This window comes from Canis lupus, chromosome 3 (assembly GCF_011100685.1).
Source record: "Canis lupus familiaris isolate Mischka breed German Shepherd chromosome 3, alternate assembly UU_Cfam_GSD_1.0, whole genome shotgun sequence".
Classification (NCBI taxonomy): domain Eukaryota; kingdom Metazoa; phylum Chordata; class Mammalia; order Carnivora; family Canidae; genus Canis; species Canis lupus.
Window position 1 is genome coordinate 92,151,558 of NC_049224.1, and position 22,452 is coordinate 92,174,009.

Here is a 22,452-nt window from a genome sequence, read left to right on the forward strand (position 1 = left end):
ATGGCGGCGGCGGCCGAGCCCCGGGCCCGCGCCTGGCTCGGCGGCGGCTCCCCGCGCTCCGGCAGCCCGTCCTGCAGCCCCGAGCTGGGCGGCCGAGGCGGTGCGCGGGCGGGCGCGGGGCCGGGCCCCGGGGCGGGCGGGAGCCACCCTCAGAGCGGCCACAGCTTCCGGAAGGCGACGCTCACCAAGCCCACCTTCTGCCACCTGTGCTCCGACTTCATCTGGGGCCTGGCCGGCTTCCTGTGCGACGGTGAGCGCCGCGGCGGGGGCGGGGGCGGCGGCGGGGGCGGCGGGGGCGGCGGGGGCGGCGGCGGGGCCCTTCCTGCCTGCGTGCTCGCCGCCCCGGCCCGGCCCGCGGCCCCTCGGCTCCCCCGCGCGGACAGGTGTGCGGCCCGCCCGGTCGGCCCCGGGGTCAAGGGGGCTCCGCCGGCAGGTCGAGGCCGCGGCGCGCGCAGGACGCCCTCGGTCGGGGCGGCGGGGCCTGGCCGGCTGGCGGGGCGCCTCCCGGACCCGCGGCCAGAAGCACTGCGCCCGCCTCTCCTGCCGGCCCACAGGCTCACCTGAGGCTGCAGACGTGCTTGGGCAGGCTGACTCAGCTTTAGGTCTGAGGGTGGGCCAGGGCCTGCACAGGGGAGGGGTGGCGGGGCAGGGCTCAGGGCTCAGGGTCAGGGTGGGCCCAGGCCCTGCACAGGGGAGGGGTGGCGGGGCAGGGCTCAGGGTCAGGGTGGACAAGGGCCTGCACAGGTGAAGGGTGGCAGGGCAGGGCTCAGGGTCAGGCTGGATCCAGGCCCTGCACAGGTGAAGGGTGGTGGGGCAGGGCTCAGGGTTAGGCTGGGCCAGGCCCCGCACAGGGGAGAGATGGCAGGGGCACAGCTCAGGGTCTGAGGGTGGGCTCAGGCCACCCACAGGGGAGGGGTGGCAGGCGCAGGGCTCAGGGTCTGAGGGTGGGCTCAGGCCCTGCACAGGGGAGGGGTGGCGGGGCAGGGCTCAGGGTCCCTCTCAGCCAGGACTTCCTGCAGGTGCGGCTCTAGGTCTAAAGGGCGAAGCAGCTCACGGAGGAGGCGGGCTTGGGGTGACACAGAGGCCGCCAGTGGGCCGCTGTGTGGACACCCCCCACCTCGCACAGAACGGGGGTAATCTTGGCCAGCAGAGGGGCCTGACGCGGGTGTGGCAGGAAGAGCGTCCTCCCCGGCGGGAGCACCCGGGGCACAGGGTGCGGGGGGGCCAGGCACTATCTCCGCGGCCGGAGGTCCATCTGTGCGCCGCTGCCCTCCGCGTAGGAGCTGGTCTGGGCCTGGAGGGAGGCCCGCTGGGTGCCCCCCTCCCTGTCCGCCTCTCCCTCCTCTGAGTCCAGCCTTCTGAGGTGTTCTGATGCCAGGCGGCTGCCGCCAGCCTGGGAGGGACCTGTGTGTCCCCTCCCTCCTCCCAGGGCCCAGGGCCGGGTGGGCAGGGCCCCCTCTAGGCTCCCCCCACTTTTCACCAAAGGCTCTGCTGGACAGTGAGTCCTGCACCTGCCGCCTCCCCAGGGAGCCTTGCCCACCCGTCCCAGCCCAGGCCCCCTTGGGCCCACTCGCTGCAGGTGCTGCCACGAGCGGCTTCCCCTCGCGCCCCTCCCCCGTCCCGTCCATCTCCAGGCCTCCCTCCCTAGAGGCCCGCACCCCAGGGTGGGCGGCCCCGCGGAGCACAGCTCGCGCCTTTACCGCCTCGGGGCCAGGGCAGCCGTCACCGGGCTGCCGTCCTGCCTGCGTCAGGGGTCCTGGCCACGACAGCCTGGCTCTGGTCTGAGCAGGTGCACGACACGTGGGAGGGTCATGAGGGTATTGAGAGCTGGGGCACGAGGGGAAGCGGGTCTGGGGGGATGTGGGAGGTGCCCGCCGACCTGCCGGCACCGGGGGCCAAGCAGCAGGTTGGGAGGAGGGCTGGCCGGTGTGCGAGGGGCAGGACTAGGGCACAGCCTGTCCCCACGTGGGCTCCTGACGGAGGAGGAGGGGGTCACGGTCTCCATCCCCCAGGGCTGGCTTGGGGGGGGTGGGCGGGCCCCCGTGAGCTCTGGCAGGGTGGGCCTGTGGCAGGCGCACGCCCCGTCCCGGGCTGGCCCCGCCGCGGCCCTTGGCGCCGCCACCCCCCGTGTGCCCAGGCCGGGGTCTCGGCGCTGGGGCGGGTCGGGAGCCAACTGCCGCTGCTGTCGTTCCGCAGTCTGCAATTTCATGTCCCACGAGAAGTGCCTGAAGCACGTGAAGACCCCCTGCGCGAGTGTGGCCCCCAGCCTCGTCCGAGTGCGTATGGACAGTGGGCAGGGCCGTGGGGAAGCTGGCTCCATGGCCGGTCCCGGGCTGCGAGTCCCACTGGCTAGCTGGAGGGGGGAGCCTGGCCAGGGGAGGATGGGGGGGGCAGCCTGGCTGGAGGATGGGGAGGAGCCCAGCTAGGGGATGGTAGGGGGGAGCCCGGCCAGGGGGTGGTTGGGGGGAGGCCAGCTCGCAGGATGGGGGCAGCAGAGCCATCCTTTGTGCGACCGCACCCCTGCTCGTGAGCCCCTCCTGGGGCGGCAGCCGGGTGCCCTCCCTGTGCCCACGACCCCCGTCTGGAGCCCCTGCCTGTCCGCGGGCCGCCGTGCGCCACTTCACCAGGTGGCCCAGACATGGGGGTCCCCCCGGGGCCAGTGAGGGAGCCGCGTGGTGAGGGCCGGGGGCCCCGGGGGCCCGGGGGCCCGGGGCCGAGCACAGCGGGGAGGGCCGGCGGGGCAGGACCGCGGGCAGGGGGTGAGGCTGCCGGCGGCGGGCGAGGTGGATCCGCTCCCTCAGGTGCCCGTGGCCCACTGCTTCGGCCCCAGGGGGCTCTACAAGCGGAAGTTCTGCGCCGTGTGTCGCAAGGCCCTGGAGGCCCCCGCGCTGCGCTGTGAAGGTACCGCGGCCGCCCTGACCCGCCCCAGGGCCCTGGTCTCGGCGGCCCGGGGTGGGGGTGGGGGTGGGGGTTCCGGGGCTCCCCTCACCGGGAGCGGGGCAGGGGGGGCAGCAGAGGTGAGAGGCTGACCCTGCCTGCCCAAGGGGGGACCAAGGACGGGCCTGGGCCCCGCAGAGCTGCCCCAGGGAAGGGGCAGGGCTGGGGGAGCGGCGAGAGGCCCTGAACCCTGCCCGCCCCTCAGTGTGTGAGCTGCACGTTCACCCCGAATGTGTGCCCTTCGCCTGCAGCGACTGTCGCCAGTGCCATCACGACGGGCACCGGGACCACGTGAGTGCACGGCCTGGGGGGGCGCGGGGTGCGGGGGCGGCCGGCCACTGACGGCGCCCCCTCCGCAGGACGCTCAGCACCACCACTGGCGGGAGGGGAACCTGCCCTCCGGAGCGCGCTGCGAGGTCTGCAGGAAGACGTGCGGGTCCTCGGACGTGCTGGCCGGCGTGCGCTGCGAGTGGTGCGGCGTGCAGGTGGGGGCCCTGGGGGGCGGGGTCCTGGGGCGGGGCGCGGCCCCCCACCCCCGACTGCGTCTTACTCTGTCCGGGACCTGGTCTGAGGGTGGCTCCTGCCCGCTCCGCCCGGCCTGGGGAGGGGTCCTGGGCCCTGCGTGGCCCCGCACAGTTGAGGGCCGCCCTTGCCGCCCCCAGGCCCACTCGGTCTGCTCTGCCGCGCTGGCCCCCGAGTGCACGTTTGGGCGCTTGCACACCCTGGTGCTGCCCCCCGCGTGCGTGCGCCTGCTGTCCCGCAACTTCAGCAAGATGCACTGTTTCCGCATCTCGGAGGGCGCGGTCCCAGAGCCAGGTGAGGGGGCAGGCACTGGGGGTGCCGGCTGGGGGCTGGGGTGGGTGGGCCCTGGGAAGAGCTCGGCTGTGCCCCTCCCACAGGTGACGAGGACGACGGGGTGGACGGGAGCACCCCCGCTGGCCTGGGCAGGGAGGCCCCGGAGTCCAGTAAGTGCTGCCTGGCTTGGTCCCCGTCCCCAGCCCCCTGTCGCCCCACCCCCCATCCCGTGGCCCGTGTTTCCATCCCCTCCCCCGCTCCGTGGATTCAGACCCGTTTCCGTGGCCCAGGCAAGCTGACCCTGAAGATCTTCGACGGCAACGACGCTCTGCAGAGAAACCACTTCCGAGTCATCAGCGTCCCGCGCCTGGCCAGGAACGAGGAGGTGCTGGTAAGAGCCCCCGGGCGGGGCCGAGGCAGGGGTCCTGGGGTGCTGGTGGCCGGCTCGCCCGCTCCCGTCCACACCGGCCCCGCCCTGCAGGAGGCGGCGCTGCGGGCTTACTACGTCCTGGAGGACCCTCGAGACTTCGAGCTGCAGCCAGTCCCCGCGCCCGTGCCGGCGGGTGACTCGGGGGCGCGGGGCAGGCCGCGGGGGAGTGGGGCCGCAGAGGAGGAGGGCGGCAGAGGCCCCGAGGCTTGGATCGTCCGCGCCGTGCCCCACGCGCAGGAGCTTCTGAGGATCTACCCCGCGTGGCTCAAGTGAGACCCAGGCCGGAGGCCCAGGCTCTGCGGAGGGAGTTGGGGGTGGGGCCCTGCGACCCACGCTCCTGGGATTGTTCCGCAGGGTGGGTGTGGCCTACGTGTCCATCCGTGTGACCCCACAGAGCACAGCCAGGACTGTGGTGCTGGAGGTTCTCCCGCTGCTTGGGCGACAGGTGCGTATGCGGCGGGAGGCCTGGCTGGCGGCAGGGGGTCTGGCTGGTGGCCTGGCCCTGGGGCGCGGCCCCGTGAGACTGGCCCGGGCCGGTGGGGGGGTCCCGGCCTGATGCCTCCCACTGCGCCCTCCACAGGCCGAGGGTCCTGAGGGCTTCCAGCTGGTGGAGGTGCTCATGGGGAGCCGGCAAGGTGAGTGGGTGGCCTGCGGGGTGTCCCCCGATCCCCGCCTGGGGCCCTGAGTCCTGGTCCTCACCGGCCTCGTCTGTCGTCCCCACAGTCCAGCGGACAGTGCTGCAGGACGCAGAGCCCTTGCTCGCCCGGCTTCGCGACATCCGGCAGGTCATTGGGTGTGAATGCTGGTCCCTGCGTCGCAGCGGGGAGCCTGCCCCTGGGGCCCGCGGCCGTCCTGGCTGCTGGTGCTGCCCCTCCCGGGCCAGGCGCTCAGCTGCTCCCTGATGTCCCCCTCCCTGGGAGGTGGGGTTCCCAGCCCCGGGCTGCCCCAGGGGAGTGGGGGCCGCCCCTGGGAGCAGGCCTTTCCGTCGCTCGTGGTTCAGCCAGGGCACCTTCCCAAGGGCGCCTCTGTGGGGGAGGACGTGGGGGGCCAGGCGACCCCCCCGGTGCCCGCTCAGTGCCCTGCTCCCCCCACAGACGTCCCTGCGGCAGATGAGCCAGACGCGCTTCTACGTGGCCGAGAACAGGGTCGTGGCCCCGCACGTCTCCCTGTTTGTGGGGGGCCTGCCTCCCGGCCTGTCTACCCAGGAGTATGCCAGCCTCCTGGACGAGGCCGTGGCCGCCAAAGGTGTGACCGCCTGGGCTGGCCCGGGGCTACTGGGGCCGGGTCCCACGTGGGTCTGTCCTCCTGTCCGCGGCCTGGGCGGCTGGTGCCGAGCTGAGGTCGGGCTTCCTGGGGTGGGTGCGGGGACATGTGGGGACGTGTGGGAGCCCACGTCCCCGCGGGCCCTGATGGCAGCCTGTGCTTGCAGCTGGCCTGGTGTCCGTGAGCCGCGTCTACTCCTCCCAAGGTGAGCCGCCTCGGGGCCGGGGTCGTTCTCTGGTCGGGGAAGGGCCGCCCTTCCTGCCTCGCGTCACACGCCCCACTCTGTGTAGGACCCCACCTTTTCCCGGGGAGGCCCCTGGGAGAGAAACACTTCTGGGCGTCCTCCGGGCTCCCGGCTGTAATTTTGCTCAAGCATGACGGAGTCGCAGCGCGTCCCCCAAGACCCGTTCTGCTCTTGGGTTTGCGTCTTTTCTCGCGGGAGGCTCCCAGTCTGCCCAGACAGGGGAGGACGTTGCCACGAGCCGCGGGGCCCTTCCGAGGTCCACGGTGGTCATCCGTGTCCTCTGTTCTCGTGGGTGGGGTCCTCCCGCCGTGGGCCCGGGGGCTCCGTGTGCCCAGCCACGCCACCCCTCGCGTCCAGCGGCTGTGTCCGTCTGTGAGCTCGGCCATCGTGGAAGGCTCCGCGGGGGAGGGGGTCCTGCGCCGCGTGGGTGCTGTCAGATGGCCCGGCCCAGGGTCCCTTTGGGCGCGGGACGGGGGCGGGTCTGAGCGTGCGGCCCCCCTGCTGCAGGTGCGGTGGTGCTGGACGTGGCCTGCTTCGCAGAGGCCGAGCGGCTGTACATGCTGGTCAGGGACACGGCGGTGCACGGCCGGCCACTGATGGCCCTGGTGCTCCCAGACGTGCTGGTGAGTGGACGGCGTCGGGGCCCTGGGCGCCTGGCGCCACCACTGCTTGGCCGAGGCGCGGGTAGTGGCCCAGTTCGCGCCAAGGGAGGACCTGAGGTCCGGGGTGAGAGGCCTGCCTGGGCCAACGGGCAGGAGAGCACGGGACGCGGGTCCCAGCCCAGGGTGGCCGCCTCCTAGGGGCCACACGCAGACCCTCCACAGGGTCCCTGGGGCCACCCCGGACCGGCCGGTGGGGCTCCTGACGGGACGGCACCCAAAGAGGGGGCTGGGGTGAGCGCAGGGCCGGGGCGGACGCCGGCCAGGGCACAGCCCTCTGCCCTCGGCCCCGCAGGCCCCAGGCCTTCCCCAGATGTGGGGCTGCTCCGACCCCAACCCCGGCGCCCGGGCAGGTGGAGCGAGTTACACTGCGCCCCGACTGGGGGCCGTCCCCCCTGCTCAGGGCAGCGCGGCATCGCGGGGGCGAAGTCGGGGGCCTGTGCCCACTGCCCAGTCTCTCCCGACGGCCGCCTGCCTCGGGCTGAGCAGGTGAGGGACGTTGCCCAGGGGTGCCCCCGGCCCATGCCCGGCACCCGCGTCCTTGGCGGGGCCTCAGCCCTGCCCGTGTCCCTGGGCACCGCGCGGTGGGGCTGGTTTGTTGGGGACCACCGTCCTCGCGGGGCGTGTGCCTCGTGGCTCCCAGAGGGCGGCGGGTCCCACCGGGCGTCCAGCCGGTGTCTGGGCTGTGTGGCTCGGCAGGGGGCACAGCCTGGGGTGGGGGCCGGACGTCCACCCGGCTGCCCAGTGAGCGTGGGTGCGCCCCGTGTGGGGGGGCCCTGAGTGGGCAGTGGCGAGGCGGGGATGGCGGATGCGCCCAGCGCTCAGGCCCGTGTGCTTCCCGGGCGGGGGCTCGGGCTGCCGGGCGGTGCAGGGGGAGACGCAGGCACTGACCCGCCCCCATCTGTCAGCACTCGAAGCTGCCCCCAGACTGCTGCCCCCTCCTCGTGTTCGTGAACCCCAAGAGTGGAGGCCTCAAGGGCCGTGACCTTCTCTGTAGTTTCCGGAAGCTGCTCAATCCTCACCAGGTCTTTGAGCTGACCAACGGGGGGCCCCTCCCCGGGTGAGTCTGGGGGTCCCCCATGCGGCTGCTCACAGCCTGGAGGCAGCGGGGGCGCCGGGGGAGGCCGGGGGGGACAGGCCGGGGCTCCCCACCAGACGCCCTAGGCCGCTGTGCGCGGGGCCGGGTGCCGCGGTAGGGACGCTGGCGGTACAGCTCCTCCCATGTGCCCGTCGCCAGGTTCCACGTGTTCTCCCAGGTGCCTCGCTTCCGGGTGCTGGTGTGCGGAGGGGACGGCACCGTGGGCTGGGTGCTCGCTGCCCTGGAGGAGGTGCGGCCCCGCCTGGCCTGCCCGGAGCCCTCCGTGGCCATCCTGCCGCTGGGCACAGGTGGGGCCGGCCCGCGAGTCGGGGACGGGGCCGGGCGGTGCTGGGGGTGGAGGGTCAGTGTCCTCTTGCCTGTGTCCAGGCAATGACCTTGGCCGGGTCCTCCGCTGGGGGGCGGGCTACAGCGGAGAGGACCCGCTGTCCGTGCTCGTGTCGGTGGACGAGGCTGACGCTGTGCTCATGGACCGCTGGACCATCCTGCTGGACGCCCATGAGGCCGGCGGTGGGGAGACCGGCGTGGCGGACGTGGAGCCCCCCAAGGTGCCAGCGGGGCCTGGGTGCCGGGCCGTCCCCTCCGTGGGGGAAGCTGACCGCCTCACTGGCCGCCCCTATTGCCGGGCAGTGCCGACGACAGCGCAGAGCTGGGTTGGGGACGGGGAGGTGGGGAGACCCGGGGGGCTGACCAGCGAGGTCACGGGAGAACGGGTCTTGTCTTCAGATCGTGCAGATGAGTAACTACTGTGGGATCGGCATCGACGCAGAGCTGAGCCTGGACTTCCACCAGGCCCGGGAGGAGGAGCCCGGCAAGTTCACAAGCAGGTGCGGGGCATCGCAAGGGGGCTTGGGAGCTGAGGACAGCGGGGGCCGCCCCCTGGTGGCGGCGTACTTCCCGGGGCCTCCTGGGGCTTCCGCAGCCTGTCCTGGGCCCCGCAGGGCTCCGCCCCGACGGTGGGTATGCGCCTGCCCCCAGGTTCCACAACAAGGGCGTGTACGTGCGGGTGGGGCTGCAGAAGATCAGCCACGCCCGCGGCTTGCACAAGGAGATCCGGCTGCAGGTGGAGCAGCAGGAGGTGGAGCTGCCCAGCATAGAGGGTCTCATCTTCATCAACATCCCCAGGTGCCCGTGGGGGGCTCCCGGGGGCTCGGCCTGGGCGCCCTAGGCCCCGGGTGCCCCCGCCCGCTTACCCGTGCGCCCCTCCCTCGGTGCAGCTGGGGGTCGGGGGCCGATCTGTGGGGCTCCGACAGCGACTCCAGGTTCGAGAAGCCGCGCATGGACGACGGGCTGCTAGAGGTGGTGGGGGTGACGGGCGTCATGCACATGGTGAGTGGGTGCAGGCAGGCGGGGGGTGGGGGCACCGCGACGCACTGAGCCCCCGCCCCTGCTGTCTCCAGGGCCAGGTCCAGGGGGGGCTGCGCTCCGGCATCCGCATCGCCCAGGGCTCCTACTTCCGGGTCACCCTTCTCAAGGCCACGCCCGTGCAGGTGGACGGCGAGCCCTGGGTGCAGGCCCCCGGGCACATGATCATCTCGGCCGCAGGCCCCAAGGTACGAGGCGGGGCAGGGCCGGTGGCGCCCCTCGTGTGGAGGCCCCTGGGTGCCCGGGGGTGGGGGGCATGGCCATCCTGCCCCCAGCTGAGTACCCCCCTCACCTGCCTGGTCCTCACAGGTCCACATGCTCAGGAAGACCAAGCAGAAGCCCAGGAAGTCCGGGGCCCCCAAGGATGCCCGAGCAGACGGGGTGCCCGCCCCTGAGGGGGACCCCAAGTAGAGGAGGGCCCGCAGCAGCCTGCGTGTCCAAGGGCGGCCGTGACTGGGGCTGCATGGACTTGCCGCTGGTGGACAGTGGGGTGTCCCCTCATCCCCGGGCCACATGGAAGCTGCTGCTGGGTGGCGGGTGCGGACCTGCTGCCCTCCGATCCCGGGATAGGGTGGGCGTGGGGCTTTGGCCAGTGGTCCCGGCCGTCCCTGCTCTGCGTCCCCTGCCACCTGTGAGCCAGCCCGCTCCTCCACAGCCGCCGGCTCTCTGAGCCCTGGGGCTGCCGTGGCCACCGGTCCCCTGGCTGCTGTCCGCGGACGGCTGGCTGGAGCCTCGTGGTGACCGAGGGCACCTGGGGATGGAGGCCGCGGCCACGGGGCTGGCCCCCGCCCTGACGATGGAGCGGACGGGAGCCCCGCTGGAGGCCCCGAGAAAGTTTACAGGGTGTGAGGTGGGAGGAGCTTTAATCGCCTGCTCGTCTACACTGCGCCTGCGTCTACACTGCGCCCGCAGGGGCGGCCCCAGCCCCTCAGCTTGGGGAGTCTCCTGTGCCCCGAGAGGCCCACCCACCGCGCACCTCCCGCTTGTCCTGGCGTCGCTGCTGGTGCCGGCTGGCTGGGCTGGGCCTGCCCCGTGTCCCCCGAGCTTCTGCCAAAACCGCACAAATGCACTGTCGCAGCCACTTGTGGCGGAACATTCATATCTCGTGCCTCCAGCACACAGACGTGTGTTTGCTCTGACGTCCCCATGGTGCCATTACTTTTGCTTTGCAGGCCTCGGTGTGGGTTCTGGTCTGTCGTCGTGTGTCCTTCTGTATTTAAGTGAGTCTGTGCGCCCCGACGGGGCAGTGTGCGCCTGGCAGCCAGGCCCTCGTGTGTACCTTGTCACTACCTGAATGTAACCCTAATTTATATCCAGGACAAATACAGTCTGGGCACTGCTGTCCTGCTGCTGTGTCCTCTGTGCCCGGGGACTGGGGGGGGGGTGCCTGGCAGCTGCCCAGGAGCTCTGCACGCAGCAGGGTGGCCACGCTGGGGCCTGGGGACACCCCCGCCGAGGGCCGGCACCCACGTGGCCTGGCTGAACGCACGTGGCCACGGGGCCTGGGCTGCAGAGGTGCATGCCGGCTCGGCAGAAGCAAAGCCCCTCCCGGGAGCCCTGGGGCAGGACTGGGGGAGACCCCAACTCCCAACGGGCGAACAGCGGGGCGGGGCAGGGGGCGAGCTAGCAGGTGGAAGGGAGGAGAGGGGCCCGCACGTCCTCCTCGGCCCCGGGGGCTGGCCGGGCCAGGCCCCGCAGGGCCCGCAGGAGCGCCGAGGCCAGGCGGACGAGCAGCCGCAGCAGCAGGAAGGTGAGGGGCACCGCGATCTGCGTGAGGTGGAAGATGGCCGTGCTGACCCTGCTCAGGAAGCAGGTGGACGCGAAGGCCAGCAGGCTGGCGCACGGGTACAGCGCGAGCTTGGCGAACATGAACGCGTGCTCGCGGCCCCCGAACCGAGCGGAGGGCTGCAGCGTCTCCCGCTCCTGCAGCAGGGCCGTCGTCCAGATGGCAAACTGGAAGATGCTGGCAAAGAAGATGATGGCGCAGCTGACGCGCACGCTCTCGAGCTCGTCGCGCGGCTGGCGGGCGAAGGCCGAGGTCTGCTGGTAGGCCAGGGGGAGGCCGCCCACGAAGGCCAGCGACAGCGTGTTGAGCAGCCCCATGGACTGCGTGGCTTTGCGGATGTGCAGGAAGAGCGAGTGGTGCGCGAACCAAAGCAGGCCCACCGTGGCGAAGGAGCCGAAGTACGCCAGGAAGTGCGGCCCGTATGCGCTGAGCGCGGCCACCAGGCTGCCGTGGAACTTGTCCCGCACGTCCTTGGAGTCGGGGACGTTGTCCTCACTAGGACGGTGAACACATGGCATCTGTGGCAGCCCCCCCAGGGCACCCAGCTCCCGGGCCCCGAGGTCCAGGTGAAGGACGCGGGAAGGTCCTTGGCCTCCGCGTAGGCACGCAGGGCCCCGGGCGCCTCCCCGCGCTTCATCTGAAGTTGGGAGAGTGCGGCACCCCGTCCGCTAACGGCCCGGCCCCCAGCCCTCTGGCCCCCACGGGCGGGTGCTCCTGCCATTGCCCACTGCCCTGCAGCCGCCTGCCTGTGCGTGCACGTGGAGAGTTCTGAGACCGCGGGGCTGAATGTTACCCTACGAGCCCCTCGAAGGCTCGTCTGGGGTCCTCCCCCATGGACGTCCCCACCTGCGTGGCCCAGAGAGCCCGTCCCTGTGCCCTGGCCAGGAAAGCGCCCTGAGACCCTCTGTCCTCACGGTGGGGGCCACGCACGTGCCTGCGGGGGTCGGGGAGCTGCCTCAGGTCCTTGGGCTGTGGCTCTGGGCAGAGCAGAGAACACACCCCCGGGCCCAGCCCCACAGGCACGGGCTCCTCGCGGCCACTCGCGAGGGACCTGGGGCCAGCGCGGCCCTGGCTGCAGGGCAGAAGCAAAGCTGCCTTGTTTTGGAACCTCGGGCCTAAGCCTCAGAGATCAGCACCAACGATCATTTGTGCCCAGTTTGTGAGAAATCATAAATGACAGGAGAAGCAAGCCATCAAGAGAATTAGGAGAGCTAATGGCTTAGGCCCCCAGATAATCGATGTAAGAAATCAACGTGTCGTAACCCAACAAAGTAAGGAAGTGCTGAAACGTGACCAAAGGAACAAGAGACCCTAAATAAGAATGGAAAATACGAAGGAAAAAAGAGGTGAAACGCAGCAATGAAAATACAGAAACTAAAGCTAGAACCTTAACAGAGCGAAGGGTAAAAGGACACGGTGAAGGGCAGGGTGAGCAGAAGGGGGGTGCGGGAGCTGGGGTGGGGGGAGCCCCGCGGGGAGGGGTCTGGTGTGCACCCCGGGTCCCCAGCAAGGAGGCCCTGCGCCCGGGGCGGGGCCCTCTCCCCACGGGGCTAGTGGGCCAGGAGCCGCCGCGGGGCTGGAGACGGGGGCTGCGGACGCCCTCCCTCGGGCCTGGGCCTTACCAGATGTCCAGGATGAGGAGCGTGGCCACAATGGCGTAGACCCCGTCGCTGAAGGCCTCCACCCGCTCCTTGCTGAGAGGTTCGTGCAGGTCGAAAGTGAAGAACTCCACGCTGTGAGCTGGGGGCTCTTGGGGGCCTGTGGGCGTGCCAGGAGGAGGAGCTGGCCTGGGCAGGGGGTGTGCAGGGACGCCTGCCCGTCACGGTGCCCGGGCCCTTCCCACGCCCCACGGGTCTCGGGGAGCCGTGCCGAGGCCCCGCACACCGGCCCGCGCAAGCACCTACCCACGAGCCTGCCCTTGCACCAGCTGGACGCCTTGCTGACGTAGGGGAGGAAGATGACCATCGCCATCAGCAGGTATGACTGCGCGAGACCCACGACAGGTCAGGAGGCGAGGCAGTGCCAGGAGTCCCACCCAGACGCCGTCCGCTCTGCAGGGATGGGAGCTCGGGCACCAGGAGAAAAACCAGGTGGATTAACCTCCGCAGCTGGGGGACCTCGTGTGCTGGGAGTACCGCCGGGAACGCAAGCAGCGCAGACGCGGGGAGCACGCGCCCGACTCCCCTCCACAGCCCGGACACGACGGGCCCCAACCCAGAGCGGCGGACGGCCTGGGCAGATGCTTCCCCCAAGATTCGGGGTGGCCGACCTGCACGGGGCCCCGAGCAGCAGCAGCAGCATCGGGGGGACACGGGCAGCACCACCAGCTGACCCCCACCCCCGGGTGCAGCTGCTCTCCATGGAGCAGACACCGGCAAGCCTTGGCGAGGATGTGGGGGACTGGACCCCAAGCACTGTGGGGGTAACGGGGCAGCCGTTGTGGAAGACCGCGTGGATGGTCCTCAACGGAGCACGGGACGACCGGGTCGGTTCCCAGCACTGAGGGCAGGGCCCCCACAGCCACAGCAGCCGAGATGCACAAGCACCCCCGTGTCCAGGGACGCGTCGTGGGGCCCCCAAGGAGCCCAGAGAGGGAGATCAGACGCCTGCTACACATGAGCAAACCTGGGAGACACTGTGGAATCAAAGACGCCACACGGAAGCCTCCTGCTTTATGACTCCACGTACGTGAATTACTCAGAGGCAGGAGGTGGATCAGGGTGTCCCAGGGAGCGGGTGCAGGGGGGTGGTGACTGCAAACAGGCTGGGGCTTGTGTTGGGCTGATGGGAACATTCCAGAAGGAGGTGTAGGGGCGGCTGCACGGTGACCTGATCGGAGCCGACGTCACCGACTGCGCAGCGGGCGAGGGCAGGGAGGTCAAGTGTATGTCGTGCACATCCCTCGCGATCTGACAAAGGGCGTGGGGCCAGGTGGCCGGTGTCCCTGACCCCGAGGCGGCTCAGCAGGTCCCGGCGGGGCTCTGCTTGTGCTCACAGCACCCGGGGGGCCTCCTCCTGCCACCCCACCTGCACACCTCGTACCGCGAGGTCTCCTGATGGGGATTCAGTGACTGTGTCCTCAGTACCGTCAGGGGGACAGCGGCACACGTCAGATGCACCACAGATCTGCTCGTGACCGTTTCCACGCCTAACAGACGGCGTCACGCGCCTTAGCGACAGGCACACTGAGGGACGGGCCTCCCAGGTGTGAGGCAGTGGACGCGGAATGTTCCAGGGGAGGCTGAGCCCTGCAGGAGCAGCACGAGGGCTGCCTCAAGAGACAGAAATCGACATGAGTGGTGTCTAACTGGAGGCCGGCATGGCAGGCTGGGGCGCAGGCCGTGGGACCGTGGGCACCATCGAGGAAGGTGGTCCTCGGGGAGGGAGGGTGGCCGGGACCAGGCTGCTGAGAAGGAGCTGGGCCTGGAAGGTGGACCCAGCATGGCATCTGGGAGGAGGGGGCTGGGGCCAGGGCCGGGCTGGCCTGGGGGGGTCACAGGTGGTGGTGGGCCTGGGGCTCCAGGTGAGGAGGTGAGGGGGCAAGGGCAGAGCCACATGCAGGGGAGGAGGGCGGAAGGCTGACAGGGCAGTGGGGGGCCGCACAGCTGGCTGCGCCACCACGGAGCGCCATGGCCCCGCCGACCCCACCCTGAGGCCACGGGGCCCCCGCCCTCCTCCTCCCCAGCGTGCTGGTGCAGGTGTCCCCCCACACTGCCGTCAGCCCCCCGGGCGTGGTCACCGCCGGCTCCCCCGGGCCCCACGAGGTGGCACACCAGACACTGCCCCGCAGCCCAGGCACGGCCTACCTCACGCCTCGGCTCTGCTGGCCCAGGCCACCCCCCACCGCAGCTGTCCCTCCGATCCTCCACGCGACGGCCCTCGTCATCCCTCAACCCCCGACTGTGCAAGCAGAAGCCGCTGCGGCCGCCCTGAACGCCCCGCCTGAAACCAGGACGTGCCCACGGCCTCAGCCCACCCCTGTGCTCCAGACTCCCGTCCCACGCATCCCCCGCTGGGCCTGCCCTCCCCACGCAGAGCTAGCCTGCTGTAGGCACAGCCAGGCACGCCCGGCCCAACCCCGAGCTCCTGCAGCATCCCCCGCCAGCACCCCTGCACCTCCACATGCCCAAGACCGAAGCCCGAGGCGTGCCCCCACCTCTCGTGGCCCCTGCGTGCACCTGCCCCGCTCTGCCTGCCGGGGCCGGGCCTCTGGACGCCTGGGCCGCGCACCCCCGGCATGCGGCTCTGTCCTCGGGGAATGGGGCTCGGCGGGGACCCCGCTAGCCTGCCTGTGTCAAACTTGCAATCACACAGGTTTCCTAGATGTTCGCAGCTGTGCTCTGGGTGGGAGACGTCACCGTCCTGCATGGGGGCTCCGGTAAAGGCAGGAGCCACGCAGCAGCTTCCCCGCCACCCCTGTAACAGCCGCCTGTCTATCTGTCCGCGCTTCTGCAGGACGGAGTGTTCCAGAACAATGCTGCTATTAAACTAGCTGATGGCTAAAAACAGGGCACTGGCCCCTTGATCCTGCGACCTGGCTGCTGCGGTTCCGCGTCCGCGCACCCACTCAAGGGTACGGTGGGGACAGGCCAAGCGGTCCGGGGACGTCCTGACCTCTGACCACACTGGCTGTGCCCGGTGTTCCTGAGGGCCGGCGGCCAGTCCCGGCCTCGGGCTTCCTCCGCTTCTCCGCCCACGTTCCCCGTGCTCCCCCGGGTTGATCCTCGTGCTCCCTAGGCGCCTCTCGCCTGCTGTGGTGGCAGCGCCGCCAGGACGCCTCCCCCAGGAGCCTTCCAGTGTCGGCTGCCCTGGCGGCCTTGCCAGACCCTCCCTGGGCCGCGCGCCCCCCCCCCCCCGTCTTAGAGCGCCCACTGGGGGAGCGCGTCCCTGGCTGTCCCCATCTGACATGAGTGTCCTCCCCCAGCCTGGGCCTCCTCCCTGCACAGCAGGTCCTGGTGGTGGGTGTGGGGGTGCAGAGGGGGGCTTGCCCTCAGCTGTCCTCCGCGGCAGCCAGGGCCCGGTGCCTCCCGGGGGCACCTGCTCAGGGGAATGGTCACGCCTCACCGTCCCCTGACCCTCCACTCACCAAGGGGTAGAAGAACAAGGAGAAGCCGGCGGCCACGAAGCACAGCGCCGGGCCCCTGAGGACGATGCGCAGGATGTGCTGCCGGTAGAGGGCCCTGTGGGGCGCGCGCTCGATCTGGGGGTTCAGGAGGTAGGGAAAGTGGAAGGCGTACACCACGATCAGCGCCTGTGGGAGAGGCAGGCTGCAGGGCACGAGCAGAGGCCGCTGGCCGGTACCCCCACCATGTGCGCGGACACAAGCCCGAGACGCACGCGCCGCTGCGAGGCCCCCACGGGAGCCTCTGCTCTGCTCCTGGGGCCACGGGGGGGTGGGGGGGGGAGAGTGGTGGTCTCCGCGCCTTGCCCCACCCTGCCCTGGGGACACCGGGTGGCCCCGTTGCACCCGCTCTCCGGGCCAGGCTCCAGGAATCTTGGGTCACCCTGCGGCAGGTGGCCGGGGGCAGTCGCTGTACAGCGTGTTCCGAGGGCACGACACCACCGCACCGATGCACCATGTCCCGTCCCGCACGTGTGCACAACACGTGTACATCACATTCTCCAGGAGGACGAGCAGGTGGGGGCGGCAGGCCGGGGTGCCTACCTGCACGGCCCCGATGGCGATCACACACATGCAGAACAGGAAGATGCCCAGAGGCACGTCGGGGAACGTCACCATTAAGGAAAACTGCAAACACCAAGACAAGACACAACCAGGTTCCGCAGCCCCGGAGCCGGAGGCCAGAGCTCCCGGCCGCGCAGCAGGCCCAGGCCACAGCTGTCAGCCCTGAGCGTGGGCGCCGGCAGGTGTCCCCACCACTGCGGGCCCCCCGGGACCCCTGGAGGCCTCCCCTCCTCAACCAGCCCAGAAACCCCGGAGCAGCTCCCCGCGAGCTCTTCTCCTCTTTGCAGCTCCGTGCTCCGGCCTGGGGCCGCCCAGCCGGGCTGAGGGCTCCTGCGGAGGACGTGCCTGGGCCGAGTGTGTCGCCCGGGGGGCCACCGCAGGTACTCACGGTGAACGGCAGGAAGGTGATGGTCATCATGCAGGCCTGGGGGAGGAAGGGCAGGCAGGCAGGCGCTGCAGGCCGGCTGCGTGGCGCCTGGAGGCCCTGCTGCCCGGGGGACCTCTGGTGGCGCCCCCTCGGAGCCATGTATGTCACGTCCGAGTCCTCGCCCCGGGCAGCTCACCCCTCACCGCCCACAGGGGCGCCTGCAGGAAGGACGCGCAAGGAGCCGGGGGGGGGGGGGGGGGGGGGGGGGGGCGGGGGCGGGCGCCAGGCTCCCTGCGCCAGAGGCGCCGGAAAGGCCGAGCCCTGCTGGCCTCCTAGGAGGACGGGCCTCCGAACGTCATCGTTTCTCAAGAAACGAAAGGACTCACCAGGTTGAGCAAGGCAAGCGTGTCATCTATCTTCCCAACAACCTGGAACAGTCTAAACCGTGTGAGAAAATCAGGAAGACGTGCAGTCAACAGAGGCTCTAACGGCGTCACACGGGCCCCAGCGCTCTTGGGTTAAAACAGCAGTAAAAGGTATCATGGGGGCAGCGGGGGAGGGTCTTAAGGAGGCTGCACACCCGGCGTGGAGCCCGACGTGGGGCTGGGTCTCACGACCCTGGGATCGCGACCTGAGCCGAAATCAAGAGCCACACACTTAACTGACTGAGCCCCCCAGGGGCCCCAAACATGTCGTTTCTACACTTAAACTACTAGCTAGCACACGCGGGTTGGAAGACATTGAAAATACAAACAGGAGACCCAAGCCCCTCACATTTCCGAGTCCCCTAACTTGGGGCGCGTGGCTGGGCGTGAGAAGCCCCCGATGCACGCGCTGGTGCTGGGGACTGTGGAGGGGGACACACCCGCGGGAGGCGCCCCACGTGCCCTGGGCACGTTGGACACCACGGGGGACTCCTTCAGGCCTCGTGTCCAACGATCACTTTCAAGAAAGGAAATCCTCCCCGAGAGGTCATCCTCCAAGCCCGCTGAGGCAGACGGCCTTAGTGGGGCAGGGCGGCGGGAACAGGAAACCGCACCCGGGCCGGGGGCAGGCGGGAGCTCAGCAAGGGGCGACTCAGGTGCTGGGCAGCCCCGCGGACCTCAGCCCCCGTTCCGGGCGGGGTGGGTTCGGTACTCAGGGCGGGCTCCGGGGACAGCAGCCCCGGCCACCCGCTGAGCCCGGGGGACCGTCCAGCCGGGAGGCCCGGGGGGACCTGGCCGCTCTGGGAACTGTGGTGCGGGAGGGCGGCCTCGGCCCGGCCAGTGCACAGGGAGACGCCGCGTGTCCTGCACGGCCACCAGCACGAGCACACGGGCCGGCTGTGACTCCTCACCCCTGCGAGCCCAGCCCCCAACCGGAGGCACCTCCTCTGCAGGGCGCTGGGCTCACATCCCGCCCCCACTCCACTCCTGGGAGTCCTCCCGCCCCGCTCGGGGGTCCCCTGCGGCCCCGGGGCACCGTTCCTGTCGGGTCGCCAGGAACCCGTCCTCCTCGAGAAAGCTCTGGCTTGGGGGCGAGCCTCCCGCAGCCTCCTCGCCGGAGACCCAGCCCTTCCCTGGACCGCACACGCCCCGAGGGAGCCGCCGCGACCCGCCTCAGCCTGAGTCCCTACCTCGTGTGTGCTGCCCAGGCCACAGTCACGATGAGAAACGTCATCAGATAGACCGCAATCCTGGTCGCTAGAAGCTTCTGTATACTTTTGTCAAACTGGTGGAACAGAAGAGCATCACCATCAGAGCCGGCCCCACCAGGGCCCGAGGAAGGTGCCCACCTGCCCTTCTCGGAGGGGCCTCTAGCCCAGCCCCCCGATGCCCCGATGCCTATTTGGGGATCTAGTGTGGAGCCTCCCCCGGCAATGGCAGCTCTTGAGGCTCGGCACTCCCCAGTCCAGAGCAAGGCTGCCGACCGGCCATAGAGCCCGGTGAGGTCGTGGCGCCACCTCCCCCAGCTGGGAAGGGACCTGGAGGCACACTGGGGACAGAGCAAATGGGCTGGACACAAGGCTGGGACCCCTGAAATCGTGAGAAGGATCTGATGCTTCTGAAGGAAAAACTCAAGTGGAAAACTCATCGCTTTACCATTTTTGCTGTTTTTTTTTTTTTTTTTTTTTAAGATTTTATTTATTTATTTGACAGAGAGAGCGCACAGGAGCAGGAAGGAGGAGAAGCAGAGGCAGAGGGAGAAGCAGACGCCTGGCGGAGCAGGGAGCCCGATGCGGGACTCGATCCGAGGAACCCGGGATCATGACCTGAGCCCAAGGCAGACGCTCCACCGACGGAGCCCCCAGGCGCCCCAGGCTGGTTCTTTACCCTCAGCTGGGTGTCTCCCCCAGCACCCCAGGGCTTCACCGAGGACTCAGTTTCTGAATTGCTAGGTTTTCGGGGCCTTGCCTAGCCCTCCCCTTCGAGTGGGGAGGAGCCCCTGCTGGCAGACACCCTCCGGCAGGGTCTCCCCGACGGCGTCCCCAGACCCCAGCACAGCTTTCTGGCTCCCAGCTTCCCCATGAACCAGTCACACACTCACTGAAGACAGGGAGGTTCAGCCCACACACCTCCCTGCGCTATCCCCGGCATCTCCTGCTCACACATCCACACTCCATTCTTTTTTTTTTTTTTTTAAGATTTTATTTAATTTCTTTGAGGGAGAGCGAGCACGTGCAGGGTGGGGAGGGGCAGAGGAGGAGAGCCGACTCCCTGCAGAGCCTGACACAGGGCCCAATCCCACCACCCATGAGATCAGGACTTGAGCCAAAACCAAGAGTCGATGCTTAACCGACAGAGCCCCCAGGCGCCCCTCACCCACACCCCATCCTGAGGTCTCTGGCTGGCCAAGCCCTCCCCAGAGAAGGTTCTGGAGCGGAGCACAGCCAGGCGAGCAACAGGGCCCCACTGGGTCCCAGGCCTTCTTTGAAGAGGGGTGACTAAGGACCAAAGTGGCACCAAGCCTCCACCCACCCGCTGGGTGCTGGCTGCTGGCACCAGGCTACACCTGCATTTCCACCGAATTCTCTTCAAAACCCTACCCGCGGTACGACTGCCAGGTTTCCGCAGATGAAAAAGACAACATGTAAGCGGCTCCTGTGAATCCCAGCAGCATCCAGGCTAAGCGTGCTCAGGGGGCCCAGCGGGCCCAAGCACCTCGCGCCTCACTCCCCTGGGCCTCACCTGCACCCTCGCTTACGCTGGGGGGTGAGCAAGGCACGCCCACACACGCACGCACAGGGACTCTCAAGAGTCTTCCAAAATCACGTCAGCTTTCGAGGCGCTATGTGTCACTACTTGCTTTATAAATCAGAAGTATTCTGTTCATAACATAAACGGAGACTCTGCTTCAGAAAACCCTGCTTCCCACGGACTTCCATGATGGACCCCCCCACCCCGTCCCTGGGCACGGAAGCTGCAGGCTGCCCGCAGCCCCTCCACGTGCACCGTGAACGACACAACCAGAAGCCCGATGGGCTACCCCTGTCTGGGGGCCAGTATGGGGGCCAGCCAGGGCTGCTGAGGGAGAAGACGAGCTGGCCCAGGCCCGCCAGCCAGGCACATCTTGGGGAGCCTGGACGGGCTCACAGACTGAGGGAGCCTCCTGCACCTCACCCTCACAGGATGCTGCAGATGTTGTCCCCAAGTACCTGTTCCGGGGAGATCTCCGTGTGGGTCACAGGCAGGATCTAGGACCGCAAAGACACAAAAAGAACCAAGGGGCATTTCTTGGGCTGTGCACAGACCACTCCTCGGACGCCCTGGGTCAGGGACTCGGGCCAGTGCTGGACTGTTCCCCCACCCATCCAGCTGCCTGAGTGGCTGGGGGACCCCAGGACACTGCTGAGACAGGGCAGGGTCGATGCTGGCCAAGCTCTACCAGAAGGCTATCTTGAGAGGGTAGGATCGGGGTCCCGATGTGAGAGGGGGCTCCGGGTGGGGCCCCACACGGACCATCACGGTGGCGATGATGGACAGGAGTGCGTCACTGAAGCTGAGCATGCGATGTGAGTGCTGGATGCCATCAGCAGCGTCCTCATCCCTTGTGCCCATGGGGGAGTCCCCCTGTACACTGAGGGTCGGTTCTGGGGTCTGGGGTCCGGACATGGTGGGGCCTGGGAAGAAGCACAGGTCTGAGCGGGCCAGAGCGCCACTGGAGATCCACCCCTGCTGGCTTCAGCCATGACACGGGGTGGGCTGGTGCCTGAGAGCAGGATGCCCCCTCCAGAAGGGGGCTCAGTGGTGGTTAGCAGGACCCCTCTGCGGGGCAGGAAGAGTCCCTGCCCCCTGTCCTCTCCCAGGAGGCCCCTGCATTTCCAGCCTGCAGGAAGAGCATCACTTCACTGTGAGCGCTGTCATCTGGGAGCCACGCTTGGAGCCTGTAGCAATGGGAGAAACAAGAGAAGGTGCACAGGCACACGGCTGGCACTCGACACGCTGTGTCACCAGCCTGAAGCCCTTGACCCCAACACCAGACCACTGTGCTGTCAGACGCTTTTATCTTAGAGGTGGGATGTTCCTGCATCCCAGGACTAACCAGGCCCGACCCTGCTCAGCTTCCAAGATCAGACGAGATCGGGCATGTTCAGGGCAGTATGGCCGTGGACGACACGTGGGGTGTCCTATGGGACCGAGCCCCAGTGGCTTGCAGTAAAACAAAGCGCCAGCCCTCGCAAGGACAGGACACAACACAAACCAGCCGCACCACAGAAACAAAGGAGGCTTACTGGCAATTTCCGGACAGGAAAAACAAACTGGGAACAAACATAGAAGGTATTCAGCTTCATCTGCAACTAGGGAAACGCAAGGGAAAACCTTGAGGTACCACTAAGTCTGCAGGAGCCCGTCAAGTGACGAGGCTGTAGGGACACAGGCTTGGGCAGGGATGTCCAGGATGCCACAGGCCTCTGGAGACACCTGGAAATTAATGAAGTGTGATGTGCACACCCTACAAGGTGGCAACGCCAGGTCTAGGTGCAGCCTCAGGTGTGTGCACAAGGAGACGTGCAGGATGTGCACCGGTGCGTAATTTTAATGAACGTCAAAACATCCTATTGTTAAACAACTAATTGTTCAAAAGTGCCGAGAACTGACGTCTGCATCCCCCAAACTCCCGTGACAAAGCCTTAACCCCCTGTGGGATGGTATCAGGACGGGGGTGGGGGTGCTTAGGGAGGTCACGGGTCCTCACAGAAGAGGGGGACAGGGGAGATCACGGCCGCCTCCAAGGGAGGACACAGCGAGAAGGCCGGGAAGGGGAGGTGGCCGCCCCCTGGATCTCGGACTTCCGCCCCCAGAGCCGGGAGAAATCCGGGCCGCCCTTTGGCCCCATCCGTGGGGTTTTGTCACGGAGGCCCAAGGGACTGGGACAGGAAGTGCAGATAAATGAAATAGATGCACAGGTATAAAACTCGGAAACCCAATGCCGAGAAATGAAACACGTTGCAGAAAAAGTACACGTAGTGAATTACACGTTTATAGGAAGGTTTACAGCGACCCGCTGTCCTCCTGTGAGGTCACGAACACGCAGTCAGAGTATGGAAGCAGGCAGGCGGCACTCACAACTCCAGGACGGTGCTGCGGCGACCCGGGCGGGCTGGGGCGGGCACGGGCCTTAACTGCCAGCTGTACCTAGATCTATTTCTCACTCTGGTGTACAGGTCCCTGAAGGTCTGACAAATGTACGCAGGTGTGTCGCCACGACCACAGTCCCAAAGCACGCCCTCTGTGGCCAAGCCCCCCCAAGTCCTGGCCACCAGCCCTATCAGTTTGCCCCTCCCAGACCGTTGCACGAATGGACTCCTACCCCATGGAACCTTTCGAGCCTGGCTTCTTTTACT

General features: G+C 68.8%; 2 protein-coding genes across 10 annotated transcripts in view; one reads left to right on the top strand and one right to left on the bottom strand.

Moving 5' to 3' along the window:
• DGKQ (diacylglycerol kinase theta) lies at nucleotides 1-10,129 on the top strand. 3 transcript variants are annotated; one of them, XM_038533647.1, is made up of 23 exons: nucleotides 1-250; nucleotides 2,197-2,276; nucleotides 2,802-2,901; nucleotides 3,143-3,228; nucleotides 3,297-3,422; nucleotides 3,600-3,753; nucleotides 3,837-3,902; nucleotides 4,023-4,123; nucleotides 4,214-4,431; nucleotides 4,517-4,607; nucleotides 4,743-4,797; nucleotides 4,886-4,947; nucleotides 5,257-5,407; nucleotides 5,592-5,630; nucleotides 6,177-6,292; nucleotides 7,237-7,388; nucleotides 7,566-7,714; nucleotides 7,794-7,972; nucleotides 8,151-8,251; nucleotides 8,403-8,549; nucleotides 8,642-8,753; nucleotides 8,825-8,977; nucleotides 9,099-10,129. In XM_038533647.1, the coding sequence occupies exons 1-23, from the start codon at nucleotides 1-3 to the stop codon at nucleotides 9,198-9,200; spliced, it is 2,790 nt and encodes a 929-aa protein (XP_038389575.1). In that variant the 3' UTR covers nucleotides 9,201-10,129. The 3 variants fall into 3 exon arrangements, with proteins under 3 accessions (XP_038389575.1, XP_038389576.1, XP_038389577.1); XM_038533648.1 differs by having other exon boundaries at nucleotides 8,642-8,723; XM_038533649.1 differs by lacking the exon at nucleotides 1-250 and adding an exon at nucleotides 969-1,789.
• TMEM175 (transmembrane protein 175) overlaps nucleotides 9,636-22,452 on the bottom strand; it is a 23,048-nt gene continuing 10,231 nt past the window's right edge. For 3 of the 7 annotated variants that reach the window (XM_038533651.1, XM_038533652.1, XM_038533650.1), the window contains exons 2-11: nucleotides 20,567-20,727; nucleotides 20,263-20,301; nucleotides 18,244-18,338; nucleotides 17,015-17,066; nucleotides 16,650-16,685; nucleotides 16,241-16,324; nucleotides 15,662-15,826; nucleotides 12,480-12,558; nucleotides 12,198-12,333; nucleotides 10,413-11,070 (exon numbers count right to left, since the gene is read on the bottom strand). In XM_038533651.1, coding sequence (XP_038389579.1) covers nucleotides 10,413-11,070; nucleotides 12,198-12,333; nucleotides 12,480-12,558; nucleotides 15,662-15,826; nucleotides 16,241-16,324; nucleotides 16,650-16,685; nucleotides 17,015-17,066; nucleotides 18,244-18,338; nucleotides 20,263-20,301; nucleotides 20,567-20,719 — 1,497 coding nt within the window. In that variant the 5' untranslated portion in view covers nucleotides 20,720-20,727. Of the gene's footprint in view, nucleotides 11,071-12,197; nucleotides 12,363-12,479; nucleotides 12,559-15,661; nucleotides 15,827-16,240; nucleotides 16,325-16,649; nucleotides 16,686-17,014; nucleotides 17,067-18,243; nucleotides 18,339-19,795; nucleotides 19,933-20,262; nucleotides 20,302-20,566; nucleotides 20,728-22,452 lie in introns of those variants that run through there. The other 4 variants (XM_038533655.1, XM_038533653.1, XM_038533654.1 and 1 more) reach the window with 4 other exon arrangements.